The sequence below is a fragment of the Leucoraja erinacea genome, chromosome 22 (assembly GCF_028641065.1).
Source record: "Leucoraja erinacea ecotype New England chromosome 22, Leri_hhj_1, whole genome shotgun sequence".
NCBI lineage: Eukaryota > Metazoa > Chordata > Chondrichthyes > Rajiformes > Rajidae > Leucoraja > Leucoraja erinaceus.
Genome location: NC_073398.1, coordinates 32,415,351 through 32,441,861, shown reverse-complemented (window position 1 = coordinate 32,441,861; position 26,511 = coordinate 32,415,351). Strand labels below are relative to the sequence as shown.

At 40.9% G+C, this 26,511-nt stretch overlaps 1 protein-coding gene across 4 annotated transcripts in view; it reads right to left on the bottom strand.

Annotated features, from left to right (window-relative positions):
* Positions 1-26,511, bottom strand: part of usp6nl (USP6 N-terminal like) — a 121,423-nt gene that overhangs the window by 12,648 nt on the left and 82,264 nt on the right. For all 4 annotated transcript variants that reach the window (XM_055653422.1, XM_055653425.1, XM_055653424.1 and 1 more), the window contains exons 9-13: positions 19,472-19,520; positions 16,838-16,958; positions 14,962-15,056; positions 13,767-13,832; positions 3,601-3,700 (exon numbers count right to left, since the gene is read on the bottom strand). In XM_055653422.1, coding sequence (XP_055509397.1) covers positions 3,601-3,700; positions 13,767-13,832; positions 14,962-15,056; positions 16,838-16,958; positions 19,472-19,520 — 431 coding nt within the window. The remainder of the gene's footprint in view (positions 1-3,600; positions 3,701-13,766; positions 13,833-14,961; positions 15,057-16,837; positions 16,959-19,471; positions 19,521-26,511) is intronic.

Genomic DNA, 26,511 nt, shown 5'->3' with positions numbered 1-26,511 from the left:
CATGTCTCAGTCAGAAGGTGAACATTAATCACAAGCCAGTGCTTCTGATCATGATTCAGTGATCCTTTTGAATATTTGACACAAAGCTCTCAGGGAAAACAAAACCAAAATGGACTTCAAATGTTGTTTCCTTCCAATAGTGGAACACTCTCCTGGGAGTCATTAGTTTAACCTTCTAATGAAGAACAAGTCACTTTGGTAAAATGGAGACACAAGGAACTGCAGAAGTTGGCTTAAAAAAAAAAAGTCTGAAGACGGGTTCCGACCCGAAACGTCACCTGTCCATGTTCTCCAGAGATGCTGCCTGACCTGTTGAGTTATTCCAGCACTTTGTGTCTCACTTTGGTAAAATAGTGCCTAAAACCGCATATTCAACTCTGCAATGCAATTCAGCTAGACTTATTGGAAGGGGGAAAAAAATATCAATATCTTTGCCATTAGCTGAAATACGCACGCAGCTACAGGTTTCAATGGCGCAACAGAAATGCAAGACCAGTTCACTTGAATAGGCTTGTTTCAACACAACACCATTGAATACAAACACATTGCAGTCATTAGTACACTGAACAAAAGTGATGCAAGTCGCAAGAGCAAGATTAATAATTTACATGGTTTTGCTTCTCAGCTGTTGAACTCATTTAAGGAGGCTTGATTAATTTCTGCTCTCAAAACCAGATTGTTTTAAAAGCTCACAAATTACACGACTTGGCTCTGTACTTATCCAATCATGTCAAACACAGTAGAAACATTCTTTGCTTAGCAGCTATTGAGGTTTGGCCTAGCATTACCAAAATCCTCTTCAAAAACAATAATGATTTGCATTTTATAGTGTTCCCAACATAATGAAATGTCTCAAACCACTTAAAATGATTATTAATTATTAAATAAAAGCCACTGGGTCACAAAGACATATTGGGAAAGATAAAGATTAGTTTAGAGATACAGCATGGAAACAGGCCCTTCAGCCCACTGAATCCGCACCGACCATAGAGGATGCATTTTTTGTTCTTTGTAATCCTAGTAATCCCATGCAATCCACACATTAGCATCAATTAACAGAAGCCAATTAACCTTGGAATGAGGCAGGAAACAACACTCAGCAAAAACCCATGCAGGTCATGGGGAGAATGTGCAAACTTCGTACAGACAGCACCCGTAATCAGGATCAAATCTGAGTCTCTGGAGCTGTGAGGCAGCAACTCTACCGCTGCACCACTGCGCCATCTAAAGACTAGGACAAGGAGGTGGAATTTAAGAGGCACCTTAAAGGAGAGATATAGGTCAGAGACTATTAGATGGGGTGAAGGTAGGAAATCTTATGGATGAAATGTACTTATAAACAGAGAAGTCCAGAAGTCCCAATTCCATGCTCTCATAGAGGAGGTGTTGTTTGTGCCTTCTGAGTATTCTGCAGGAATGGTGGATTTCCAAAGAAAATAATGATTGAAAAAAATGAAAATATTGAATAAGAAACAACTTTCAAAACGGAAGTACAAACTCATAATTGAACAATCCATCTGACCAGAAAACTGTGGAGTGAAAAATAAAATAATGAAAATAAATGGTAACATCCTTGAAGGTCTGAGCCAAAATTGCAGCCGTTATTTATATATTTAATGATGTTACTGCCCAGACTAGCTAATGAATCTATACACATCTTCCAAAGATTTTTATCAAAGGTCGCTATTTACTTTTGAGTTTCGTTAGCTTGATTCCAGCATCTTTACTTTTACTTTAGAGATACAGCGTGGAAACAGGCCCTTCGGCCCACCGAGTCTGCGCCGGCCAATGTTCACCCCAGTAAACTAGCACTATCCTACACAGTAACGACAATTTCCAGAAGCCAATTAACCTACAAACCTGTACGTCTTTAGAGTGTGAGAGAAAACCGGAGCGCCCGGAGAAAACCCACGCAGGTCACGGGGAAAACGTCTTAGCTCCGTACAGACAGCACCAGTAGTCAGGATCGAACCCGGATCTTTGGTGCTGTGAGGCAGCAACTCTACCACTGCACCACCATTGATGGACATGATTGAAGTTTACTGAAAACCACCACAGGTACAGCATATGTGGCAAAAACGACAAAAAAGTCTGAGCGCTTCACCTTACCTCCAACTGAGTGGTAAAAATGTCGGGAAACTGAGGGAGTTAGTTTACTGGTTTGGTCCAATTAAGATAGTGGAGGAAAAAAAAGTATTAATGACAGAAGAAAAAAAGCTCTTTCATATTGTTGCTGGATAATATATATATTGCATTAATAAAGTATCAACATTCAAACCCGGGTCATTGCTGAGCTTGTTCATTCTCTGTTCACATGGGGCACTGTAATTGGCTTCACCAGGCCCTGACAAAGACGGGGATTTACTCAACACAGCCGAAGAATCTTGTTTCCAGCCGCTACATACCGGCAAACATAAATATCTCTGTTGAGATGCTCCCATTCCTCCATCTAGGGGCATTCAAACATAAAGAGCGACTGCCTCAATGAGGGAAGATGGGCCCGTGGTTCGTGGATGAGGAGCAGAGATAAAGGGGACAATTAGAACATGAAATATTTGAAGAATACAAGACTTTCATTTCTGTAGATTCCCTTTGAGTTCAGTCCAGCCGAGATGAAAGATAGCTACACTGTTTGATGCAAGCATCCCAATTAAAGTGAAATGGTGTGAGGTTTAGCAAGTTTTCCTTTACCCAAAATAACTGTCAGCTATTTGTCAGCAATTACAAATCACAATTGAGAAAGAGATGTGATATTTTACAATTATACAGTTTGTGGGGGAAGGGACCAGATAGCTTTATCTTTCTCTTCTCTAACAAGAAACATCTTCTGTAGGTCCCCAAATCTTGTCTTTTTAACCTTGTGGTTGACGTACTATTGAAACAAGGCATGAAAGAGACAGCATGCCTACCAACTGATTGGGGATGATCAGCCATGATCACATTGAATTTTGGCTCGAAGGGCTGAATGGCCTACTCCTGCATCTATTGTCTATTGTCATCTAAAGAGCGACACAGTGGTAGAGTTGCTGCCTTAAGCGTTAGAGACCTGGGTTCGATCCCGACTGTGACCGCATAGGTTTTCTCTGGGTGTTCTGATTTCCTCCCACACTCTGAAGATGTACAGGTTTGTAGGCTAATTGGCTTTGGTAGACATTTGGAAATTGCCCCTGGTGTGTAGGCTAGTGTGATCGCTGGTCAGCACGGACTCAGTGGGCTGAAGGGCCTGTTTCCATGCTGTATCTCTAAAACCCAAACTCATCATTCACCCGTTTGCAATAGTTCTGTTACCCCACTTTCTCATCGACTCTCTGCACACAAGGAGCAATTTACAGAGGCTGCTTAATTGGCAAACCCGCACGTCTTTGGGATGTGGGAGGAAACTGGAGCACGCAGAGGAAACCTATGCAGGCACAGAGGGAACATGCAAACTTCACACAGACAACACCCAAGGTCAGGATTGAACCGGGGCCCCTGGTGCAGTGAGGTAGCTGCCCAACAAGCTGCGCCACTTTGCCGCCAAAGCACAAAGAGTGAATTAGATCATTCTAAAGCTATAAAGTGGAAAAGCACAATAAAATATAAATAATTAAGTGATCTTACTTTTGTGCAGTTTAAGAATTGTGTATGACATTGCTGTAAGAATCCGGTCTCCTTCCAGCATGTAGATATCCCACAACCTCAATGTGAGAGTGAAAGGAGTCTGTGACAAGGTAAATTAAAAAACATAGTTTAAGTCTTAAACAATATTTCTATAAATCCATTTGACAAAAAAATATTTCCTTTACTTTGAAGAATCCACATAACTTTTCCAGTGCAACAATCCAGAAAATTAAACACGATTCTATTTACTAAGTAAATAAATACGAGTGAAGGAACTTCTGAAGAAATATCCATAACTGAGAAGGAATAATAAACAACGCAGCTCCTACGATTCAGACCACATTTCTCCACCACACAAGTATTAACTCATCCAGCGCAGGCAGCATGGAGATGCAGCAGAGTTGCTGCCTCACAGTGCCAGAGACCCAGGTTAAATCCTGACTGCGGGTGCTGTCTGTACGGAGTTTGTACATTTTTCCCGTGACCTGTGCGGATTTTCTCCTGGATCTCCAGTTTCCTCCCACACTCCAAAAACTTCCAGGTTCGTAAACATTTAAAACATTGTAAATTGTCCCTAGTTTGTGTTGTACGATAATGTTAATGTGCGGCTATCGCTGATCGGCGTGGACTTGGCGGACTGAAGGGCCTGTTTCCACGCTACATTTCTAAACTAAACAGTAAGACATTGGGAAACTGCATGGTAGGAAGACCATTTGCTCATTCACACAAACAAAAGGCATGTAGTCTTCCTGGATGCAAAGGCTATTTTCCATTTAGTATAATGATCCCACTAGAACAGATACTGCCCAGGTGCCATTAGAGAAAGCAGGACAGCAGCATATATTCACTTGTAGCACAATTATTTACTGGCGATGAAAGGTCAAAGACAAGTACTAAAGAAAATTTATGGATGCATTACATTATGAAATTCACATTTCTTGCAACTTTATTTTTATGATAGAATACTGCTGTTTTGGGAATTTTTCATTTCTGCTATCCTTTGGGACAGAATTTTTCATAACATTAAGCTTGGGAAAAGCTTCATTGATTTTTTTTCCAGTACAAAGACTCTCTGATCCTGTTTTACTGCCTTACTTCGAAGTTATCTGATGGGAATAAAATTTAGCAGTTTTTCAATGTTTTAACATCGTTAAATACTTGGAAGTGTTCCTGCCTTTAACTCATATCTTCTTGTCGGAACAGCTGGCATTTTAACATCACATTGATTCCCATTAAACTTCAGATGAGCGTTTATTGTTTTTGAATTTACTCTAATTTCTACACACAACACTGGTGTGGTTCGCAAAATGGAACACAGGAAGAAAAGTGGCATATAATTGTGATAATGTAAAACCTTAATAAACCTTCAGGACATGGATAACCCGTTCATATTTTAACTGCTTTGTGATACTAAGCAAGGACATTAGTAGCAAGCATACAGTGCCCTCCATAATGTTTGAGACAAAGACCCATTATTTATTTGCCTCTGTACTCCACAATTTGAGATTTGTAATAGAAAAAAATCAGTGTCAGATTTTAATAAAGGGTATTTTTATACATTCTGGTTTCACCATGTAGAAATTACAGCACCGTTTATACATAGTCCCCCCCCCCCCCCCCATTTCAGGGCACCATAATGTTTGGGATACAGCAATGTCATGTAAATGAAAGTAGTCATGTTTAGTATTATGTTGCATCATTTGCATGCAATGACTGCTTGAAGTCTGCGATTCATGGACATCACCAGTTGCTGGGTGTCTTCTCTGGTGATGCTCTGCCAGGCCTGTATTGCAGCCATCTTTAGCTTATGCTTGTTTTGGGGGCAAGTCCCCTTCAGTTTTCTCTTCAGCATATAAAAGGCATGCTCAATTGGGTTCAGATAGGGTATTTGACCTTCCGCCAAATTAATTCCATGTATTGCAAAATTTAAAGTCAGATTTCCATCCAATGTTCAACACTTGACTTATGTTTTCAATCTGCAGAGGAGACCGAAAAAATAGTATGTACAAAATAACAGACCCTCCAGTCATCTGCTAAGTTTCTCAATGTCTTTCCACTGTTTGCACGCAACAAAAGCTTTTCACTGGACCTCGGTTCACGAGACAATAAACTAAACTGAAGTGTAGAGCAATGTTGTGAAATTCTGGATTGTATTGGTGGAAGTAAAATATGTCCCAGAAAGAATAATGAAATTCTTACTTGCAGCAGCACAACGGAATATGTAAACATAGTCACCTTTGGGGACAATTTATTTAGCAGTTAATTAATCAAAGAGAATTCACTGACTTGCCTCAGCACCCGACCTTTTTAAATATGACCAAGTAATATATCGGATGTAGATACCATGATTTTATGTATGATTTGAATTTCATGAAAGCATCACTGGACCAATGATACAAGATCACAACCAAATTTAATTACACTTGCACTTTCCATGAAACCTCCCATATCAATTATATACGAATTACAAACACAATTGAACAAGTTAATGAAGAAAGATTTTCTATAGATTAGGTCATGAAGCATCATATATATAGACGAAGGGTTTTGGCCCGAAACGTTGCCTATTTCCTTCGCTCCATAGATGCTGCCTCACCCGCTGAGTTTCTCCAGCACTTTTGTCTACCTTGTATATAGATGATTTGAGTAAAGTTGCTTGCCGTCAGCAAAATGGTAGCACACTGTATGGCACTTGGTCATTAAGGTACTTATGCTTAGGAAATCCAACCAAACTTGGTCACATAATCTTTAAGATTTCTTTATGATTTGTAACTTGCACAATTTGTGGTAATCATTAACTCATACTTGTTCCCTTTTACAATTTCGCTTCAGTTTTGATTTTTCTGATTCTTCATCTTTAAGATGGCACAGCAGTAGAGTTGCTGCCTTACAGCACCAGAGGCCCGGGTTCGATCCTAACTAAGGGTTCTGTCTGTACGGAGTTTGTACATTTTCCCTGTGACCGCGTGGGGTTTTCTCCGGGTACTCTGGTTCCCTTCCACATTCCAAAGACGTGCAGGTTTGTAGGTTAATTGGCTTCTGTAAATTGTCCCTAATGTTTAGGATAGAACTAATGTATGGGGGATCGTTGGTTGGTACGGACTCGGTGGGCCTGTTTCTACGGTATATCTCTAAACTAAACTAACAAGTTCTTCATAATTTACCCACCAATAGAATGCAGGGTCTTTAAACATTTCCACATTAACAAGTTTCAATAATTTCTGTCAGAATTCTTGGAGTTTTCTACCTTGATTCCAAAAGATTCTTGAATGCAATTCATCCAAGCACAAGCTATTCAGCATCCATTAAAGATGGAAATAATATATACCTCTGGAAACTGCTGAATTTATGTTTTAAACCAATACAGTTTCTCATCTACTTCTTTGTAAAAATAGAGGTAAACAATACTTCCTCCAGCCAGTTAAAATTTCAGCCACTCTAAAGAAGGGTCCTGACCCGAAAAATCACCTATCCCAAGGCTGCGTGACCCACTGAGTAACTCCAGCACTTTGCGTCCTTTTTTGGAAACCTGCACCTGCAGATTAAATGTCCGATGTTAAAATTATGCCTTCATTCTTTCAAGGGCATGTTAATAGATTTTTATTTTTACAGAATTTAAGTACTCGTCATGCTGATCTCGTCAAAAATCACAAATCCCGCTCGCAGCATTCTTTACATCATTGCAGTTAAATGATGTCGAACAACTGCAAAAAAGTTTTGTTTTTTTATTAGAATGCGCAATGATTCTGATATTAGCAGCAATTTTATTTTACTGCCTCAGTTGGGAAGTGCAAGGAATATAGTTTTGATAGAAATCAAGGAAAAAATGATGACTAATAAAACCTAAAGCCTAAATACATATTATGAGGAGGGAGACAAAAATGCTGGAGAAACTCAGCGGATGAGGCAACATCTGTGGAGCGAAGGAATAGGTGACGTTTCAGGTCGAGACCTTTCTTCAGACTGATTTGGGGGGGGGGGGGGGGGGGGGGGCAGGAAGAAGTATCACCAGGGGGTGAGGACTTCTTCCCATGGAAAAACACTTGGATGCGGCGGTCACGGAACTCATTGAGGTGGGGACGGAGGGGAACAAAGGACAGCCCATTCGATTTCAGAAGAGGGGAGGTCAGGGAGGGATGGTAAACACATGGCAAGGAAGGGGGGTTGGGGCCGGAGGAAGGCAGGTGAGTGGACGGAGGTCGATGTGATGTCTGGTAGGGGGGTGGTGGGTGGTCAAATAAGCCCTCATAATACACCAGGCTACCTCAAAATAAAAAGAAAAATGCTGATGAAAATCTAATTTTGTGTATGTAAGCAACTGAAGATACTGGTTTGCAAAATAAGTCACAGTGATGGGGTAAAGGGCCTGTCCCACTGTACGAGGTAATTTAAGAGTTCTCCTGCGTTCTCCCCGATTCAAACTCGTGTAATGCACATAGCGGGTACGTAGGAGCTCGTGGAGGTCACGTAGTGGCTCGTACGAGTAAAAAGTAAAAAAAAATTTCATCACAAGTATTTTTTTACTCGTGGACATTTTTCAGTGTTGAAAAAACGTCACGAGTTTACCGGATTTCCCCGAGTACCTACCGTTACTCGTACGAGCCTCTACGAGACATCCATGAGCTCCTACGTACTCGCTACGTACATTACACGAGTTTGAATCAGGGGAGAACTCTTTAATTACCTCGTACAGTGGGACAGGCCCCAAACTCAGCAGGACAGGCAGCAACCTAATTTTTGATTGTCTTTCCGCAATATTCTCACGGCGTGAAAAAGCAGACCTTATTTTGGGAGTTTGCAGACAAATTTCTATCCCTTTTATTTTTGTTTGTGGCAGTAGTACGAGGCAGAATAACACATTACCTAGCATTTATTAACTGCAAACTGCAAAAAGGTAACAATCAATACAAGTTTAGATTGATTTCAAAACAACATTGCCCGTTGCTGCCGTCAAGACTAAGATCAATGTAGTCTTAGTCAATGAACCTGAAATTATCCACAATTCAACGATTGCTCAATGACTGAGGATCAACAAGTCATGCAGAGAACAAGATCATTCAAGTGAACGAGGTTCGGAGGCAGAGGAACCACGACAAACATGCGGTATCAGTATTCACTGTCGAGTTTTGAAATAAAAAATGAACGTGGAAATCCAAACCCAATTTAAATCTGAACTTTTATTTAAAGCACATTTTTTTTTAAATCATTCATGCACTGTGAACGTTGGTGGTGGGCAAGCTAATGTTAATTGTGCATCCCCAATTTCTGAAGAAACAGGTTGGAGACAACCTCATTTACGGAACTGTGGCCATCTGTTGGCCAGACCTTGTATGGGCAACACATTTTCTTCACTGAAGAACTTAAGTGAACCAGATGAGCATTTGAGGCAAGTTAACATGCATCAAAATCAGTGTTGCACATGCCTGCTGAAGGATACATGATGTATACTGCGAGAGAAGCCACTATCCCATGAACAAATGTAATCAATAAAATCAAGCAGCTCGGATGGGATTTCTGGATCAAAAGATGGAACAGCCCATGAAGTTACTAGGCTGCTCACATGTCAAAAATGGTCAATTGCAAAAGATGGACACAAAATGCTGGAGTAACTCAGCAGGTCAGGCAGCATCTCTGGAGAGAAAGAATGAGTGACATTTTGGGTCGAGTCACTTCTTTGACCCCACTCAATTTCATATACCAGTCTCCCCTCAACCTCTGACGTTCCAGAGAAAGCAATCCACGTCTATCCGACCTCTTACTGCAGCCGAAACTCTCTAAACCATCCATGTCTGAAGAAGGGTCGGATGCAAAAGTAGTTAACGACTGTGATTCAGACTGTGATAACTTTTGTGGTGCTCTGCTGTGATTATTGGTGAACAGAAATAAAGACTGTAAAAGTTAAGATTCAATTACTTAAGCAGCCATTTATAAAATCATAGAATCAAGAAAAATGGATAGGTAACGTTTCGGGTCAGGACCCTTCTTCAGACCGACTGTCTGAAGAAGGGTCCCAACCCGAATCGTTACTTATCCATGTTTTCCAGGAATGCTGCCGGACTCTCTAAGTTACTCCAGCTTTTTGTATCTTTCCAAAACCACGGCTGTTGCGCTAGCTGCCCTGAGACCAAGACCCGAGACCGTGGGGCGGCACGGCGCTAAAGTTGCTGCCTTACAGCACTTGCAGCGCCGGAGACCCAGGTTCGATCCTGACCACCAGTGCTGTCTGTATGAAGTTTGAACATCCTCCTCGTGACCGCGTGGGTTTTCTCTGAAATCTTCGGTTTCCTCCCACTCCAAAGACGTACAGGTTGGTAGGTTAATTGCCTCGGGTTTTATACGTGGTATGTGTAAATTGTCCCTCGTGTGTGTAGGCTTGCGTAAATGTGTGGGGATCACTGGTCGGCGCGGACTCGTTGGGCCAAAGGGCCCGTTTCCGCGCCGTACCTCTAAACTAAACCAAGATAGGTTTCGACTGACATTGCCGGTCAGCCACGTCACCGAACGTTGCGGGGTTGAAGAGCCTCCTGGAGCGGGACCTGACATCACCGCCCTGCGCGGCTTGGAATGGCCGCGGGACTGTCACCCATTCCTTCTCTCCCGAGATGCCATGCCTGTCCCGCAGAGTAACTCCAACATTTTGTCTACCTTCGATTTATACCAGCATTTGCAGTTCTTTCCGAAACCAAGATGGGATTTAGCAACGAATTTAGATATCAAAACAGAAGGTGAATTTATAGAGGCTGAGGATGCAAGCGGAATGATTAAAATATCTACAGATGGAAGTTCATCACTGCCATATGAGAAGCCCAACACAATCCTCTCAGAGGAAGGCAACATATGTTCCATCCCATATGCACAAGATCGTTTGAAGAACTTAAACAATGCTAATTACACCTTGTGAATAGATTCAGTTCCATCAATGCTGGCAAGCTTTCAAAGAACAAAGGCTACCAATCCTAAATTAATGACTACTAATATGGGATCTCACACAATACCAGATCTTAGGTGAAATCTACAGTTGCGTCCATCTCTAAGTTTTATAGTCAGCAATTAGTTCATGCAGAATTACTGTCATAACTAAACTGCCATCACCACCTCATTTATTTTAGCATTTAACCTCATGTACAGAGTGCTGATAATCACGATTCTAACATAAACAACGGTTAGTTCAGGAATTACTGACATTTAGAGACTTTCCATAAAATGGAAGTGAATTAAGCAATAGAAATTGCATTCAAATTCCAAGTTAGAAGAAAAATAATTGCACCACTTAGAAATAACTTCAAATATCAGAGAACACTATCCTGTTCAGAGACTGATTTTTTTTCATCTATGGGACATCAAGGGATATTAATTTAGTACTTAGCGGCACTTCCTTGCCGAGATAAAAGCCCAGGCACAATTTTATTGAACAGTAAGACAGACAAGAAGGGCCATATAGCCCGCAATTGTATCTACTGATGTTGCCATGTTCTCACTAAATGAGAATGTTTTAGTGATTTTCTGCTTGAAGATGATTCATCACTATTTCATTGGTGATTTAGTTGCCACCAATACAACTACACAGTGAGATTATTTTTGCCTACATTACACCTGTTGGTGCCAACATATTTTAGCACCATTTCCAAAGACTCAGGTTCAATCAAACATATACAATTATAAAAGGACTGGACAAGCTAGATGCAGGAAAAATGTTCCCAATGTCAGGGGTGGGTCCAGAACCAGGGGCCACAGTCTAAGAATAAAGGGAAGGCCATTTAAAACTGAGATGAGCAAAAACTTTTTCACCCAGAGAGTTGTGAATTTGTGGAATTCTCTGCCACAAAAGGCAGTAGAGGCCAATTCACTGGATGAATTTAAAAGAGAGTTGGATAAAGCTCTAGGTGCTAGCGGAATCAAGGGATATGGGGATAAGGCAGGAGCAGGATACTGATTGTAGATGATCAGCCATGATCACAATGAATGGCGGTGCTGGCTCAAAGGGCCAAATGGCCTCCTGCTGCACCTATTTTCTATAATCCTGACTATGGGTGCTGTCTGTACGGAGTTGAAACATTCTCCCTGTGACCCACGTGGGCTTTCTCAGAGATCTTAAGTTTCCTCCCACATTCCAAAAGATGTACAGGTTTGTAGGTTAATTGGCTTGGTATAAATGTAAAATAGTCCCCAGTGAGTGTAGGATAGTGTTAATATGTGGGGATCGCTGGTCGGTGCAGACTTGGTGGGCTAAAGGATCTGTTTCCGTGCTGTACCTCTAAACTAAACTAATTGGAGAAGGGCCTTAGCGCATGAAGATCGAATCACTCACTGATGTATGCCAGGAAGATGATAGAATACTCTCCACTTTGTTGGCTTATTAACCACCATAAACTTTCACTCCACCACCGGGACATAGTGACTTCATTGCACCAGCTAACCACATTGCTGTTGATTAGGGAGTTCGAGGACTCTAGCAGCTGAAGAAAGTGCCTCACCAGCACATTCTCAGTTAGAGATGGGCAACAAACACTGGATTTGCCAGCCATGTCCAAAATCCCAATTTTTATTTTAAAAAAATTGAATTTCAGAACTGATCTGATGTCTGCAAAGTACTACTGAGCATCTCAAGCAACTCATTGCCTGCACTTCACCAATAGCAACGTGAATTTACTAGGGAAATTAGCAAGCCAAATCTTATCCCGATTTTCCTGTGACAGAGAGCATTGATGAGATAATCAAGAATAAGTGTTGAGATCAATGAATCTCTTCTGCATTTTGGATCTCATTGCTGCACACTCCCTCCAAAGGAGAATGCTAGCACATTCATAATAAGCATTTAAAAAGGTAGATAATTTAAGGGTGAATGCGTTTCTGTTTGGTAATCCCAAGAGAATGTCATGACATCAGTGCCAGCATATCAATAAACTCTGCAGAGGGCAGAAGGGTTTTATATAACAGCATACTTGGAAGTGAAAGAGGGGGAAGTGGTGGGTAGGAAAGTCAATGCGTCTCAACACGACAACAAGCCCAGATATAAAAGTATAATAAACTCATTCAGGCACAACTCCTGCTGCTTAAACAATACACAAGAGCTTTATTTGAAACCCTGGTCAACATGCAAAAAGCAGTGGGCAGTAGTTGGACAAGTTCCTCAAAATGCAAAAGTTCCTCTAAATGCAAAAGAATGATTCTATGCAGCAACAAGAAAATCCTATTAAAATGTATTTCGGCCTAACAGCTTTGACATTTAGTGAAAGGTCCATTATCTGCGGCATTAGGTTCAAATGCAAGTTGCTATCCTGGTACAACAACTTACTTGTCTGAAACATCTTAGAATATTTAAAATTTAACCAGAGTTCACGATCACTAATTTAGTGATATTCTTCCTCTTCTTCTTCTTTTCGCGTGGCGAGCACAGCCTTAAGTTGTTGGACAACTTGTTCTATTTGATCTTCCGTTTGTGCACGTCGAGTTGATTGCATTAGTCGAAACAGGGCGGACCACGTGAAGGTTGCAATCTTCCACCCCCAGTGATATTCTAAGGATATCAAGATACTAATAGCAGCTTTTGTAGGATATTTTCTCTGCTCTTCTTCCAATGTCAATTATATTTTCAATTTTCACAACTAGTTTTTAAGATTACCTTGTTCCCTTTGTATTCACATCATATGTACAATTGCTTTGACCTTCCGAACTATCTTTAATCGGACTTACTGGACGTAATTAATGTTCTTGGCATCATGTTTGGCACAGACCTTTGGAGGCTGAAGGGCCTGTTCTTATGCTGTACGTTCAATATTCTGTGTAAGAGCTGCAATCCTGGCCAATTACCCCATTCTCTAACCAAAAAATACTCCACGTGGATTCAGACCAAGTCCGTACCGACCAGCGATCCCCACACATTAACACTATCCTACACACACTAGAGACAATTTACACAATTTTACCAAGCCAATTAACCTACAAACCTGCACGTTTTTGGAGTGTGAGAGAAAACAGGATGACCCGGTAAAAACACACGTAGGTCACGGGGAGAACGTACAAACTCCGTACAGACAAGCACCGGCAGTCAGGATTAAACCCGGGTCTCTGGCGTTGTAAGGCTGCAATTCTACCGATACCCCACCATGCCGCTCTTAATCATGAATAAAACGTGTATAATAGTTTAAATATTTGCTGAAACTTACTCGGTCCAGGAAACACTGAAAGAACCACTTCATTGTGTACAAAGATGTAAAGACATCCTGAGAATCCTGCACATCAAAAAAAAGAAAAGCTTTTAATCTTTAAAAGTCACTGATATTCAGGGAAGTTTCTAAATCTTAGTATTGGAGTAAATAATTAATATTCTTTAAAAATTGTGAGTTCGCTCATGATTAAAAACTTTTACAAAAACTTGCCTTCCCCATGGCTTTACAGCCCCCATGGATATCAAAGGAATTTCCTATCATGCCCAAGATACACAAAATAATGCTCAGTAAAGTAAAAGTAACTCAGCGGGACAAGCAGCATCTCTGGAGAAAAGGAATGGGTGACGTTTCAGCTTGACCCAAAACATCACCCATTCCTTCTCTCCAATGATGCTGCCTGTCCTGCTGAGTTACTCTAGCACTTTGTGTTCATCTTCGGTATAAACCAGCATCTGCAGTTCCTTCCTAAACATGCCCAAGATACAGCCTGACCCAGGATCCAAGTCACAGTTTCGCTGTGAGAGACTGGGAACTTTGCAAAGAATCAACTCACTGGGCTACTGAGAGAAGGTGCGGGAATCCCCAGACGTACTTCCACCCAAATGCTGAAACTAACCGCAAAGTCAATATGGTTGTAAAAGCTTGAGAAAACGTTTCAAAGTTAAGGAACGTTTGATGACTACTGCTGTTGGATATAGCAGGGTCTTTCCCATTTGTCATTCATCATCTAATTTCCTTATAATTCGAGCGCAAGTTTGGACCTCCCAATTGAGGTAAAATGGAATCTTCCAAATTGGTTAAATTCCCATCCAAGCTCTTCGCACTATGATAGTCCCAATCGATGTTTTGGAAAGTTTAAATCCCTCGCTATTACAACTCCATTATCCTTCCAAGTACCTGTGACCTCCCTAAATACTTCCTCCTCTAACTGTGCTAACTATAGTACAATCCCACCAAAGTGATCAACTTGAAAATGGCATCCCAAAACCTGTCGATTCTTGAATATTGTCTCAGTGGACTATTTCTATACACTTTGTACTTAATCTAAGATCGTATTTATTTATGTATAATTATATATTGTTGAACTGTATGCAAAAAAATTCCACTGTACCTCAGTACACAATACAATATAGAAACATTGATCTCTCAAAATATTTAATGCTGAATCTAACAGTCGACTGAAGATACTCACGAAATGCTGTTTAAGCTTAGGCATGAACTTCTTCAAAATCCGATCATGGTGTTCTTGAAACCGTAGAAGCTTTGGGAAGCCTGGGACAAAGAATCCTAAAAGATAATAGGGTGATAAAGAAGGTGTCCGGTATGCCTACATTCATCACTAAGGGCTACCACAAAAATGTGCACTAGTCCAAGCATAAATAATATCAAGAGACATTACATACATACTGCGGAATATATTGTCAAACTTCTTATTAACTTAGTCAACTATTTTGAATTCCACGATATGGAATATAGCTTAAATTACAACAATGGCAAAATAAAGACTTGGGATTTGTAAATCTATGATGAATAAGTGATGCACATATTGATTTTAAACTCTACCAGTTTATACAAGGATTCAGATTATGTTTTGTGTAACTGTGATGAACCAGGGGTAATGCATTATCCATCACCTAAAGATCTGGATTTGATCTTGTTTGCAGAGCATGGCACTGTTTTGCTGGCCGCAAGTATTACTGCAACCATTAATTGTTAGGGCACCTCAGGCTGACCATTTTGGCAACATTTTTCCTGAAGGACAAATAACAGAAATTTCCCCTATTCATGACAGAATAACATAGTCCCAAAGAACACATATCATAAATTATATCTGTTACGTGGCAGTTTTGTGAAGTGAAGGCTAATTGTTTTAGTTTGTTTTTAATGGGGATTCCTGTCGCATCGGTTTTAATCGGACTGAAGGGTCTCGACGAGAAACGTCACCCATTCCTTCTCTCCAGCATTTTGTGTCTATCTTCGATTTAAACCAGCATCTGCAGATCTTTCCTACACGCATCGGTTTCAATGTTCATTTGAAAACAAGTTGCTCCTTGTTCCCCACAGAACATTTTCTGATTTGTCGATGTGAATTCTGAAATCTAGTAAATCTTGCTGTAAACCATACAAGTATATTTTTAAAGCAATGAAATTTGAAAGACCGCAGCACGACAATAATGAAGCCAATTTTGTAATACCTTTGGCCTTATCTGCCAAGTGTTTAACATTAAATATTGACTGTAGATCAGATATTTTGTTTAAAAAAATCGCTTTTTTGTGGAACTTTTAATTCTCCATGCAATCATATTATTTGCCATTGTTATTCATACTTTCTGGTTGTGAAACTTGTGTCTGTAGAAAGCTGTGGGCATGATGTTGTGGTCAACTATTTCTCTACTGTCATGGACTTCACTTGATATTAAAATCAATCAATTAAGCAATTTGATTTTATTTCCACTGATGGCAAACAAGTTGTGGTTTTCGATCAATGGATAGAATAGAATGCCTTTTATTGTCATTCAATCAGCTTGGTTTGAACGAAATTACATTACACAAAAGCCCAAGACCCACCCGCTGCCATTAGGCGCCTCCACACCACTAGGATATGTTTAGTTTAGAGATACAGAGCGGAAACAGGCCCTTTGGCCCATCGAGTCCGTGCCGTGCCGACCAGTGATCCCTGCACACTTACATTATCCTATACATATTAGGGACAAGCTACAATTATGCCAAGCCAATTAACCTACAAACTGTACGTCTTTGGAGTGTGGGAGGAAACAGGCCCTTTGGCCCATCGAGTCCGTGCCGACCAGTGATCCCCACACACTTACATTATCCTACACATACTAGGGACAATCTACAATTATGCCAAGCCAATTAACCTACAAACCTGTACGCCTTTGGAGTGTGGGAGGAAACCGGAGATCATGGAGAAAACCCATGCGGGTCACGGGAAGAACGTACAAATTCTGTCCAGGCAGCACTCGTAGTCGGGATCGAACCCGGGTCTCTGGCACTGTAAGGCAGCAACGCCAAGGTGCCGCCCTGGAAAATGTCTGGGAAAATCTTACCATGCATGCTGTGTTTTGGCCCAGATAGTAGTCTAACAAGTGCCCAGAAGGCATCCTCCTCATTCAGATACATAAGAAGCAGTGCAGTGATCTGACTCATTCCCTGGCAATAACCCACTTCCTGCAATTCAACAAAATAAATACAACAATGAAGTTGCAACGTTATTAAGACACAAATCATTCCTTTTAGGGAAATAATGTTGGGTATACGAGTAATAACATTTAATATTAATGTTAAATGGGTAAAAATGAGGGAGAAGGGACAGTCACGAAAGGGCACTCATTGTCAAAATTTCTTTGCATATCTAATTTAAAGTACAGATCTAGTTTCTGTAGTCGAGGTAACAAATGTTGCAGAAGTGTTGCTGCCATCAAAACCGGAGTATGCACAAATAGCAGTGAAATTTGTTGCAAAAGGAACAGCACAGCCAGCTTATACTGTGAAATAAAATTAATGCACTTTTCCCCTCAACATAAAACACTCACATACAATCACCGTAAAAAGGCAACAAATGGAAGGACGCTGTGCAGATTTAAAAAAAAATAAAATAAAAAAATAATTAAAAATTTAAAATGATTTAAAAAGCCAAGAGAAAGCACAAAAAAAAATCTGTGGAATACTTGCAAAATAACAAAAGAGGGTAATATAATCACTTGGAGATTCCTATAACAAAAGGGCTGATGTTAACATTGAAATGGTAAAAGTATTAATGATCGTGTATCCTGCCTGCAGCTAACCAGTAGCACTCGCTGCTGGTGGGCCCGCCAAGTCCCCAGATACCAGCAGCAACTTCCTCAATGAAGCAGAGTCCAATCTCATCAGCAGGGTCCTTGCTTCCTTTCATGAATAGCTACCAACCCCACCCAAAACAAAATGCTGTGCAAAGAAATTTCGAAGCTGGCTGAGCTATGCCACCAGTTTAGCCAGTTGTGACAACAATGAACATGGTTTCGAGTGCTAACTCCCAAATTAAAAATTAATTAGATGTTTTCAAAAACAAAAAGTTAAAAATAAAATTAGTTGAGCACTTGACATTACTTTAGAATACTTTAAACAAATTATATCATTTAACTAAAACACAAGTACCAATTATTTAGCTTAGTCCTTTATGGTTCGAGTCATACAGCACGGAAATTGGCTCTTCGGCTCAACTTGCCCATACCAACCAAGATGCCCCATCTATACTAGTTCCACCTGCCTGAAATCAATGGACAAACCAAAAGCTCATAAGGAATAGGAGAAGAATTAGGCCATTCGGCCCATCAAGTCTACTCTGCCATTCAATCATGGCTGATCTATCTCTCCTTCCTAACCCCATTCTCCTGCCTTCTCCCCATAACCTCTGCCGCCCTATGGTGTCAGTGCTGGTGCACTATGATGGCGTGGAATCCAACAAGGTACAGGTTCACCAAGAAGGTTCCCCAGAATAAACCCTGGAGAATCCCAGGGATTCCATTCTTCCAGGTACAAAATCCCAAACTTGCTGATACTGACTTTGGGTGAGGGGCAGGAAATAGAAGCTCAGTGGAAACGTGCACATGCAGGTGGGGCACAGGGGAGGGGGAGGGAGGAAATTAAATGAAATGAACTTTCCTTCTATGAAATTGTTCCGTTTTATGCGAAAAAGAAAAATGACTATCACTTTAATGGCAAGAGATTGTAAAATGCCGAGGAACAGGGCTGCTGGTGTTATTGTGTGTGATTTGTTCTTGTTCCTGAGCTACAGGAAGAAATAAGGAAATCTAACAAAACATCGTTACAGTCATAAACCCAGCAGGGAAGTGAAGAGACATTTGGTCACCAGGTGGAGCAGTTAGAACTCCTCACGTTAAGCAGTGGTAAAAATCACAAATCAATTTCAGGATAACCTAGATAAACCTATAATAACAGAACAATCTACTGTTCAGTGTAGAGCAAAAAAGGTTAAATATTTCTTTGTTGTCACGTATGCACATCAACATCAAATTCTTTCACACACCCCACAATGCACACAAGCCATCATATTTTGGTGCAGCTTACAAATTAAAAATCCAAAGTCCACACGTTGGAAGTACTGGCTTGCCCCCGATCCAGGTAAGATCAGGTAAGCCTGGGACTACACATATTTCCAAACAAATTGTGGAGACAAGATTGTGTCAGAAGGTTCCCAAACAAAAAATTGTGGCCATGAAGGTCATTCAACAGTTATGATTAAGTTTTAGGACTCCAACACAGAAAATACTTTGTAACCTATATGAGAACATTTGTTATTTGGTGAAATTGATCTAAGATATGAAGTCTCCCTTAATCCACTAAACAAAGATCTAATTATTATCACCGATATGCTTGAATGCACAATTTCTGCACTCTAACTAACTTGAATTTTTGGCTCACAATGAGTTGCTCCTGCTACAAATATGCCTGCAAAGAATAGTGAAACAATGAGCAAAAATAAAATCCAATAATTTCCTCATCAAAATATCTTCCAACAATGAATTATCACGTTTCTGGCAGAATTTCTTTCAAACTCAGGGAGCTCAACGATTACTTTATAGAAAATGTGTAAATGCATTTTGAAAAACTAAATAATAACATTCATCTTGAAAACTAATTTTTAATACTTTAAGGGCAATAATATGAAGCAAAAAACATACCGTGTTGTACATGGAATAAGCTGCTAAAACATGGAATAAAGCTTGCTGCCTGTTGAAGAGATGAATGCAAAGAAATTATGTAACAATTTCTTCCCGTGTCGTTTTTGTTAACTTAAACTTAACGAAGACTTCAGTTTAGTTTATAGAGATACAGCGTGGAAACAGGCTCGTTCACATCGATCACCTGTACACTAGTTCTACGTTATCCCAATTTACCGAAGCCAATTAATCCACAAACCTACGCATCCTTGAAATGTGGGAGGACACCGGAGAACCCAGAAGAACTCACATGGTCACAGGGAGAATGTACAAACTCTGCACAGATAGCATCCATAGTCGGGTTTGAACCTGGGTCTGTGGCACTGTAAGGAGGCAACTCAACTGCTGCACCACTGTGTCTCCCTAAGGACATCTGTCAATGGCATATTGAATAAGCATATACATTTTGATTCTCGGTACGCTGACAAACAATACGAAGGCCAGGGATTGGAGTGTCAATTGGTATGCAAATATTCCATTGCACAGAAGTTGCAGTTAAGCAAAATGGAGCTCCATATATTTACCAACAAATAAAAAATATACTCAACATAAATTACAATTACATTATTGGGTTTAGTGAGAATATCAAATATCACAGAGAAGAAAATCGTGCGCCTTTAATTTTGGAATGAAAAAAAGTTTGAGGTATTTAAAATATATCTGTAATGGATGTGAATAAATCCACGTTATAAATTAGCATGCAAAGTCACCTCGCTCCGGTGCATTTGCAAGCAAAACAAATAAATTTAAGTGAGTCACAAAGCTGCATCACATTCATAAGTAACAACAAACAAAACCGCTTTATAAAACCACAAGCTTCACAGGAGAATACTCGAGCTACGGATTGTATTAGCAAGCTCATTTCTGAATATATGCAAAACACTGAGAAAAGCTGGAAGAACACAAACAGCATCCGTGGAAGCAAAAGGTCTAAGTTGATGTTTCATGTCAAGATCCTGCATTGGTACCGAAAAGCTTACCAGTATAATAGCATGGAGTTTGGGGGGGGGGGGGGGGGGGGGGGGGTGATGTTTGCGAGTCCGCGCCGACCAGTGACCCCCGCACACTAGGGACAATTTACAATTTTTCCAAGACAATTAGCCTACAAATCTGTACGTCTTCGGAGAGTGGGAGGAAACCGAAGCTCCCGGAGAAAACCCACGTTGGTTACGGGGAGAACCTACAAACGCCGTACACACGGCACCCATAGTTAGGATCGAACCCGGATCACTGGCGCTGTAAGGCAGCAACTCTACCGCAGTGCCACCGTGCCTCCATAACTGGAGTTGGTTAAGGGATAAAGTCTGGTACATGATAGCTGGAAGCAGATCACAAGTAGATAAGGCCAGGTGGGGAACCTAGGCTGGAAGGTGCTAGGGATATACATTAAACATAAACCTTGTTATTCTTATCCATTAAAAGGGATGTCCCAATAATTTTGAGTACATTTTTGAAACTTGAAAATTTGTACTTTGAAAATGTCTTTTTTTTAAAAAAATGTTTCCAACCAGAAACGTAAATTATTAATGTTCCCAAACTATAAATAATGTATGAATTGCAACACATCTGCTGAAACATTAAACAGTGAGCCCAAGCGACTGGTGAGAAGACACATGAAGGAATTACTTCATCGTTAAACATTAGCAGTGCCATACCCGGGCTATAAGACATTGCACAAGGGAGTATAGCAAAGTAATATCACATGTCTAAAACTGCACGGTGAGTGGGCAGGGCATTGCACAGAAAATCTAAGTAGGTTAATTAAACAACATAATCACATGCACTTCATTATATTCAGTATAACCACTGTGGGTACACTAGAACATGTTAGTACTGGATTAGTAATCTAGATGACTGATTGAGAGACCGATGTACAAATCTTAGCATGGCTATCGGGGAGTTTTAAATTCAGTTAATTAAATAGCAATGGATGAAATGCTGGCATTAGTGATGGTGATTTCACAAATTGTAGTACTGTGATAAAAATACTATTGTTAAGCAATATTTACAAAAGGTCCATATCATTTGAGTTTCGCCAGGTCATATTGGCTCTAAACCTGACGAGTCTTGGGCCAGACCCAGGGAAGGCACCTAAATTCCAGTGGTAAATAACATTTCAAACCAAAATCGGCAAATCTACAGATATTGGTAATAAACTGCTGAATTCAGTGGGTCAGGCAGCATCTATGGAGGGAAATGGACAAACAATGTTCTTGGTCGAGATCCTTTCATACATGGTTCCACTGGACAGTTATCACTCTTAACAAGTTAGTCTGTGCAGCAGAGAGCCACCTGCTAAGTTTGTAGGAGTGACCATGAGACTCCCATTCAGTTGAATTCAATGGGCGGCATGGTGATGCAGCAGTAGAGTCGCTGCCTCACAGCGCCAGAGACCCGAGTTCAACCCTGACTACGGGTGCTGCCTGTACGCAGTTTGTACATTCTCCGCATGGGGTTTCTCAGAGATCTTCGGTTCCCTCCCACTGTCCAAAGACGTACAGGTTTGTAGATTAATTGGCTTGGTGCCATTGTAAATTGTCCCCAGTGTTTGTAGGATAGTATTAATGTGCAGGGATCGCTGGTCGGTGCGGACATGGTGCGCCTGTATCAGCGCTGTATCTCCAAACTGAATGAAACTAAACTAATTTACCTTCTCTGACCTCTATCTATATTATTGGAACAAGGCTAGGTGACCCAACTGTACATCTTTAACATACATTGAGGGCTTTCCTTCCAGAAACACAAGTGAGGATGTTTGCTAAACAGTTCAGCTGCTTAGATAATTGAGATTGTGCACAGCAAAATCTAGACTAGGAACTACTGAATGTCTGACTTACCTGTGGCAAGGGTGGTCAAAAGTCCTTTATTGCCCATGACATAGACTTTCCCATACAACAAATGGAGATTGAAGGGAAGGAGTTTGGAATCTCCAATCCAACCCAACTCTTGGAAAGGACCAAGCAGGAGGTAACATTGCCATACAGTTAGCAGTGCAGTGACAAGGCATAGCAATGTGAAGTTTGTGGAGGTAGGCTACCATATTTGGGTAAATATATCACACCCCACTATTGCCAAAGCCCTTGGAACCTACCCTAGAGCTGGCCAGAGAAAGTGACAAGTTTTCCAAGTAACCATCGGAGCTGGTAAGTTTTCTGCACCAATGACTCCCAATCTGACTTTCAGACAGTCTGAAGAAAGACCTCGGCCCGAAACGTCACCCATTCATTCTCTCCATAGATGCTGTCTGTCCCGCTGAGTTACTCCAGCATTTTGTGTCTATCTCACTCCCAATCGCTCTGCTGACCCGACATTCCGCCTTGGTAGTTGCAGGTTAATGCAATACAACTAACCATACTCATAGATGCATATCTGAGGTACATCACCAAGATAAAGCTAACAGTGCAAAGACTATTTGGTTTTGAAGCCCTTAATAATAATACCACATAGAACTACCAATAAATAACACTTTGTTTAAGTTGTAATTTAAGAGCCATCAGAGAGCAGAGCAGAGCAGTGGAAGGAGAATTAATTTTGAGGGTGGGTGGGAAAAAAATATGTCTAGATTTTTTAAATGAGAGGAATGGGAGATGATTGCTCACAAAACAGACGAAGAACTAGAAGCTTAGAAAGTTACACAAAAAAGCTGGAGAAACTCAGCGGGTGCAGCAGCATCTATGGAGCGAAGGAAATAGGCAACGTTTCGGGCCGAAACCCTTCTTCAGACTTCTTTATTTCTTTATTTCCTTCTTTATTTCTAGAAGCTTAGAAATCCTGACTCTTGTGCAAGTTTGCCCTGGAGTTTTGCTTTCAGAATGATGATACTAATGACTTCAACTGAACCCACTGCTATGTTCATTATGCTAGCCCCAGAGGTAGCTCTCCTGAGACACAGCCTCACAGACAATCTGATATCCCCATAGACAACAAGAATCATAGAGTGCCCACAATGTCTGGATTCTCAGTCTGCCTCTCCACGTTCCACGAGGTTTCCATATTCAGCCAGATTCCCACTGGCATGATTATCCTGACATATGTCACTTGCTCTTCTTCTCCATTTGATTCTACTTTTATCTCTTCTATCATGCTCAGAGCCCCAGCTTTGGTCACCTTAACTTGCCTCTCATGAGAATGTACCAAGGTTATATAAACTTCCTTGCTGCTTTATTGGTGGCCCCTCGTCCCATTAGTGCTTTACCTGGCAATTTTACATTCCACTTACCCGGAACCAGATCTCTTCTCATTGCACTAAGGTGGCTTTTCGACAAGAAAGGCCATTTTAGATTGCTCATGGGACTTTTCCATTACTGAACGATAATGTGATCCCTGTTCTCCAAGAGCCCTCTAATTTCTCTTACCTGCTTCCTATAATATAAACCGAATCAAAATGTTGGTGTAGCCTTGAGGCACCTTACATAAAAAGATTAGTTGGCAACAACTGTTTGTAAAATAGTGGCAGACCATTTGACTCAGCACCCGATGCATTATTTCCAGCTCCCAGTAATTAGGTACAATATACAACATTGTAAAGGTTTACAGGAAAGTCTCTTTATAACCATGACATTTCCAATTTTATTGGAAATTTAAATATTAAATATTGTTTATTATTTATGAGAGTACTTTTTGGCTCTACATCCCTTAATGAAAAGAGCAAATGGAACCAATTAACATATTTAATGTCAGTTGTAACTTAACAAACACCTGCAAGCAAGGATTTGGAATGAGAATTAACTTTGATTTTCTTTTTAAACCACATAGTTTTGAAATTCAAAATCCTAATGAGTGAAATCAGGGTAGAGCCTGCAATTTGGAAACAGCAATAAGAAAAAAATCAAAGAACTTCCTCCACTGACTCAAATAGCACCGTCAGTTAAGGTTTTTGTTAAGGCAGACTGAAGAGGGGTCTCGACCCGAAACGTCACCCATTCCTTCTATCCAGAGATGCTGCCTGTCCCACTGAGTTACTCCAGCATTTTATGTCTACCTTTAATTTCAACCAGCATTTGTAAAACGAACAGTGGAAACAGGCCCTTCGGCCCAACTCGCCCACAACGGCCAACAATGTCCCAGCTACACTAGTCCCACTTGCCTGCGCTTGGTCCATATCCCTCCAAACCTGTCCTATCCATGTACCTGCCTAACAGTTTCTCAAACAATGGGATAGTCCCAGCCTCAACTACCTCCTCTGGCAGCTTGTTCCACACACCCACAACCCTTTGTGTGAAAAAAGTGCCTCTCGTATTCCTATTAAATCGTTTCTCCTTCACCTTGAACCCATGTCCTCTGGTCCTGGATTCCCCTACTCTGGGCAAAAGACTATGCATCTACCCAATCTACTCCTCTCATGGTTTTGTATACCTCTCTCCCCCTCATCCTCCTGCGCTCCAAGGAATAGAGACCCAGCCTACTCAATCTCTCTATAGATCACATCCACTAGTCCTGGCAACATCCTTGTAAATCGTTTCTGACCCCTTTCAAACTTGACAATATGTTTCCTATAACATGGTGCCCAGAACTGAACACAATGTTCTAAATGCAGTCTCACCAACGTCTTATACAACTGCAACATTACCTCCCAACTTCTATACTTTCAGATAACTTATTTGATCAGTCTGAAGGGTCTCGACCCGAAACGTCACCAATTCCTTCTCTCCAGAGATGCTGCCTGCCCAGCTGAGTCACTCCAGCATTTTGTGTCTACCTTATTTGAACATGTCATCTTAAAGTTGACAGTCCAACTATGTTTAATTTCTGCATTGCAATACAGGTCCACCACTGATTTTCCGGCACTCTTGGTTCCAGAGCCTTGGCGCATTATGCATTTTGCCGAACAACAGAGATCACGGCCTTGGGAGGCTGAGAATCCAGACGTCGACTCCAACTGGGCCAGAGCTCCAGAGTCCCGGCTGCACGGGGTAATATTTTGTCCGGGTTAAGGAAGGTGCCGGACCCGGGAGGGGCTCTGGAATATCATTTGCTGGAATATCAGTGGTGGGCCTATCATCGAGCAAAGATGTAGTGATGTCTCAATCTACCTCTAATCTACCAATGAGAAAATTACACACATTGATTGACCCATGATGCCACAAAATAAAGCCTGCCCATTTCAGGATATCAGATTTCTCTTTCAGGAAGCCAGCAACATTTCACGACTGCACTCAGCTTTTGCTGTCCTTGAGTTTGTTCTCGTTGCTGACCATTTTACAAATAAACCAGCATCTACGCAAACATCATCTTGACAACTTTAAGATTTAGTACTTACAATGCACAAGTTTAAGAAAAATACTGACATTTGTGCAACTATGGTGATAAGCAAACGATAAATCCATGAATGTCAGGGGTTATGGGGAGAAGTCGAGAATGGCGTTGAGAGGGAAAGATAGATCAGCCATGATCAATGGCCTAATTCTGTTCTCTAAACTTATGAATTTATATGGAAACATGGTCCTTTTTTATATTCAAGTTACTGGTTCACATATTAATTATCACCCTCCTCTGCAACTTGATCCTCAACTTCCTGAGCTATAGCAGCAAGGACAGGGGACAAAGCATCCTCCATGATCATTCTAAACACTGTTGCCCCACAAGAATGAGTTCTCAGCACCCAAGCCAAATTCCCTATGCAACCAGGACTGACCAAATTCTCTTCTAACTGCATTTACATGTTTGCCGATTACACCACCGTACTGGGCAGGATTTTAAACAATGACGAGACAAAATACAGGAAGGAGATGGAGAGCTGAGTAATGTGATGTCAAGATAATGACCTCTCGCTCTGTCAGCAGAACGATGGAACTAGTCATCAACCTCAGGAAGCAGGGTGGTGTACAGACCCCAGTCTGACAAGATAATGAAGTGGAGACGGTTGAGAGCTTCAAGTTCCAAAGTGTAAAAACCACACCGTGTGGGAAAAACCAGGAGACAATATATTATAGAGCAAACTGTATTCCATTTACGCCTGATAGTTTAAAAAAAAAAAATTACGCCATTTAGAAAAACATTTT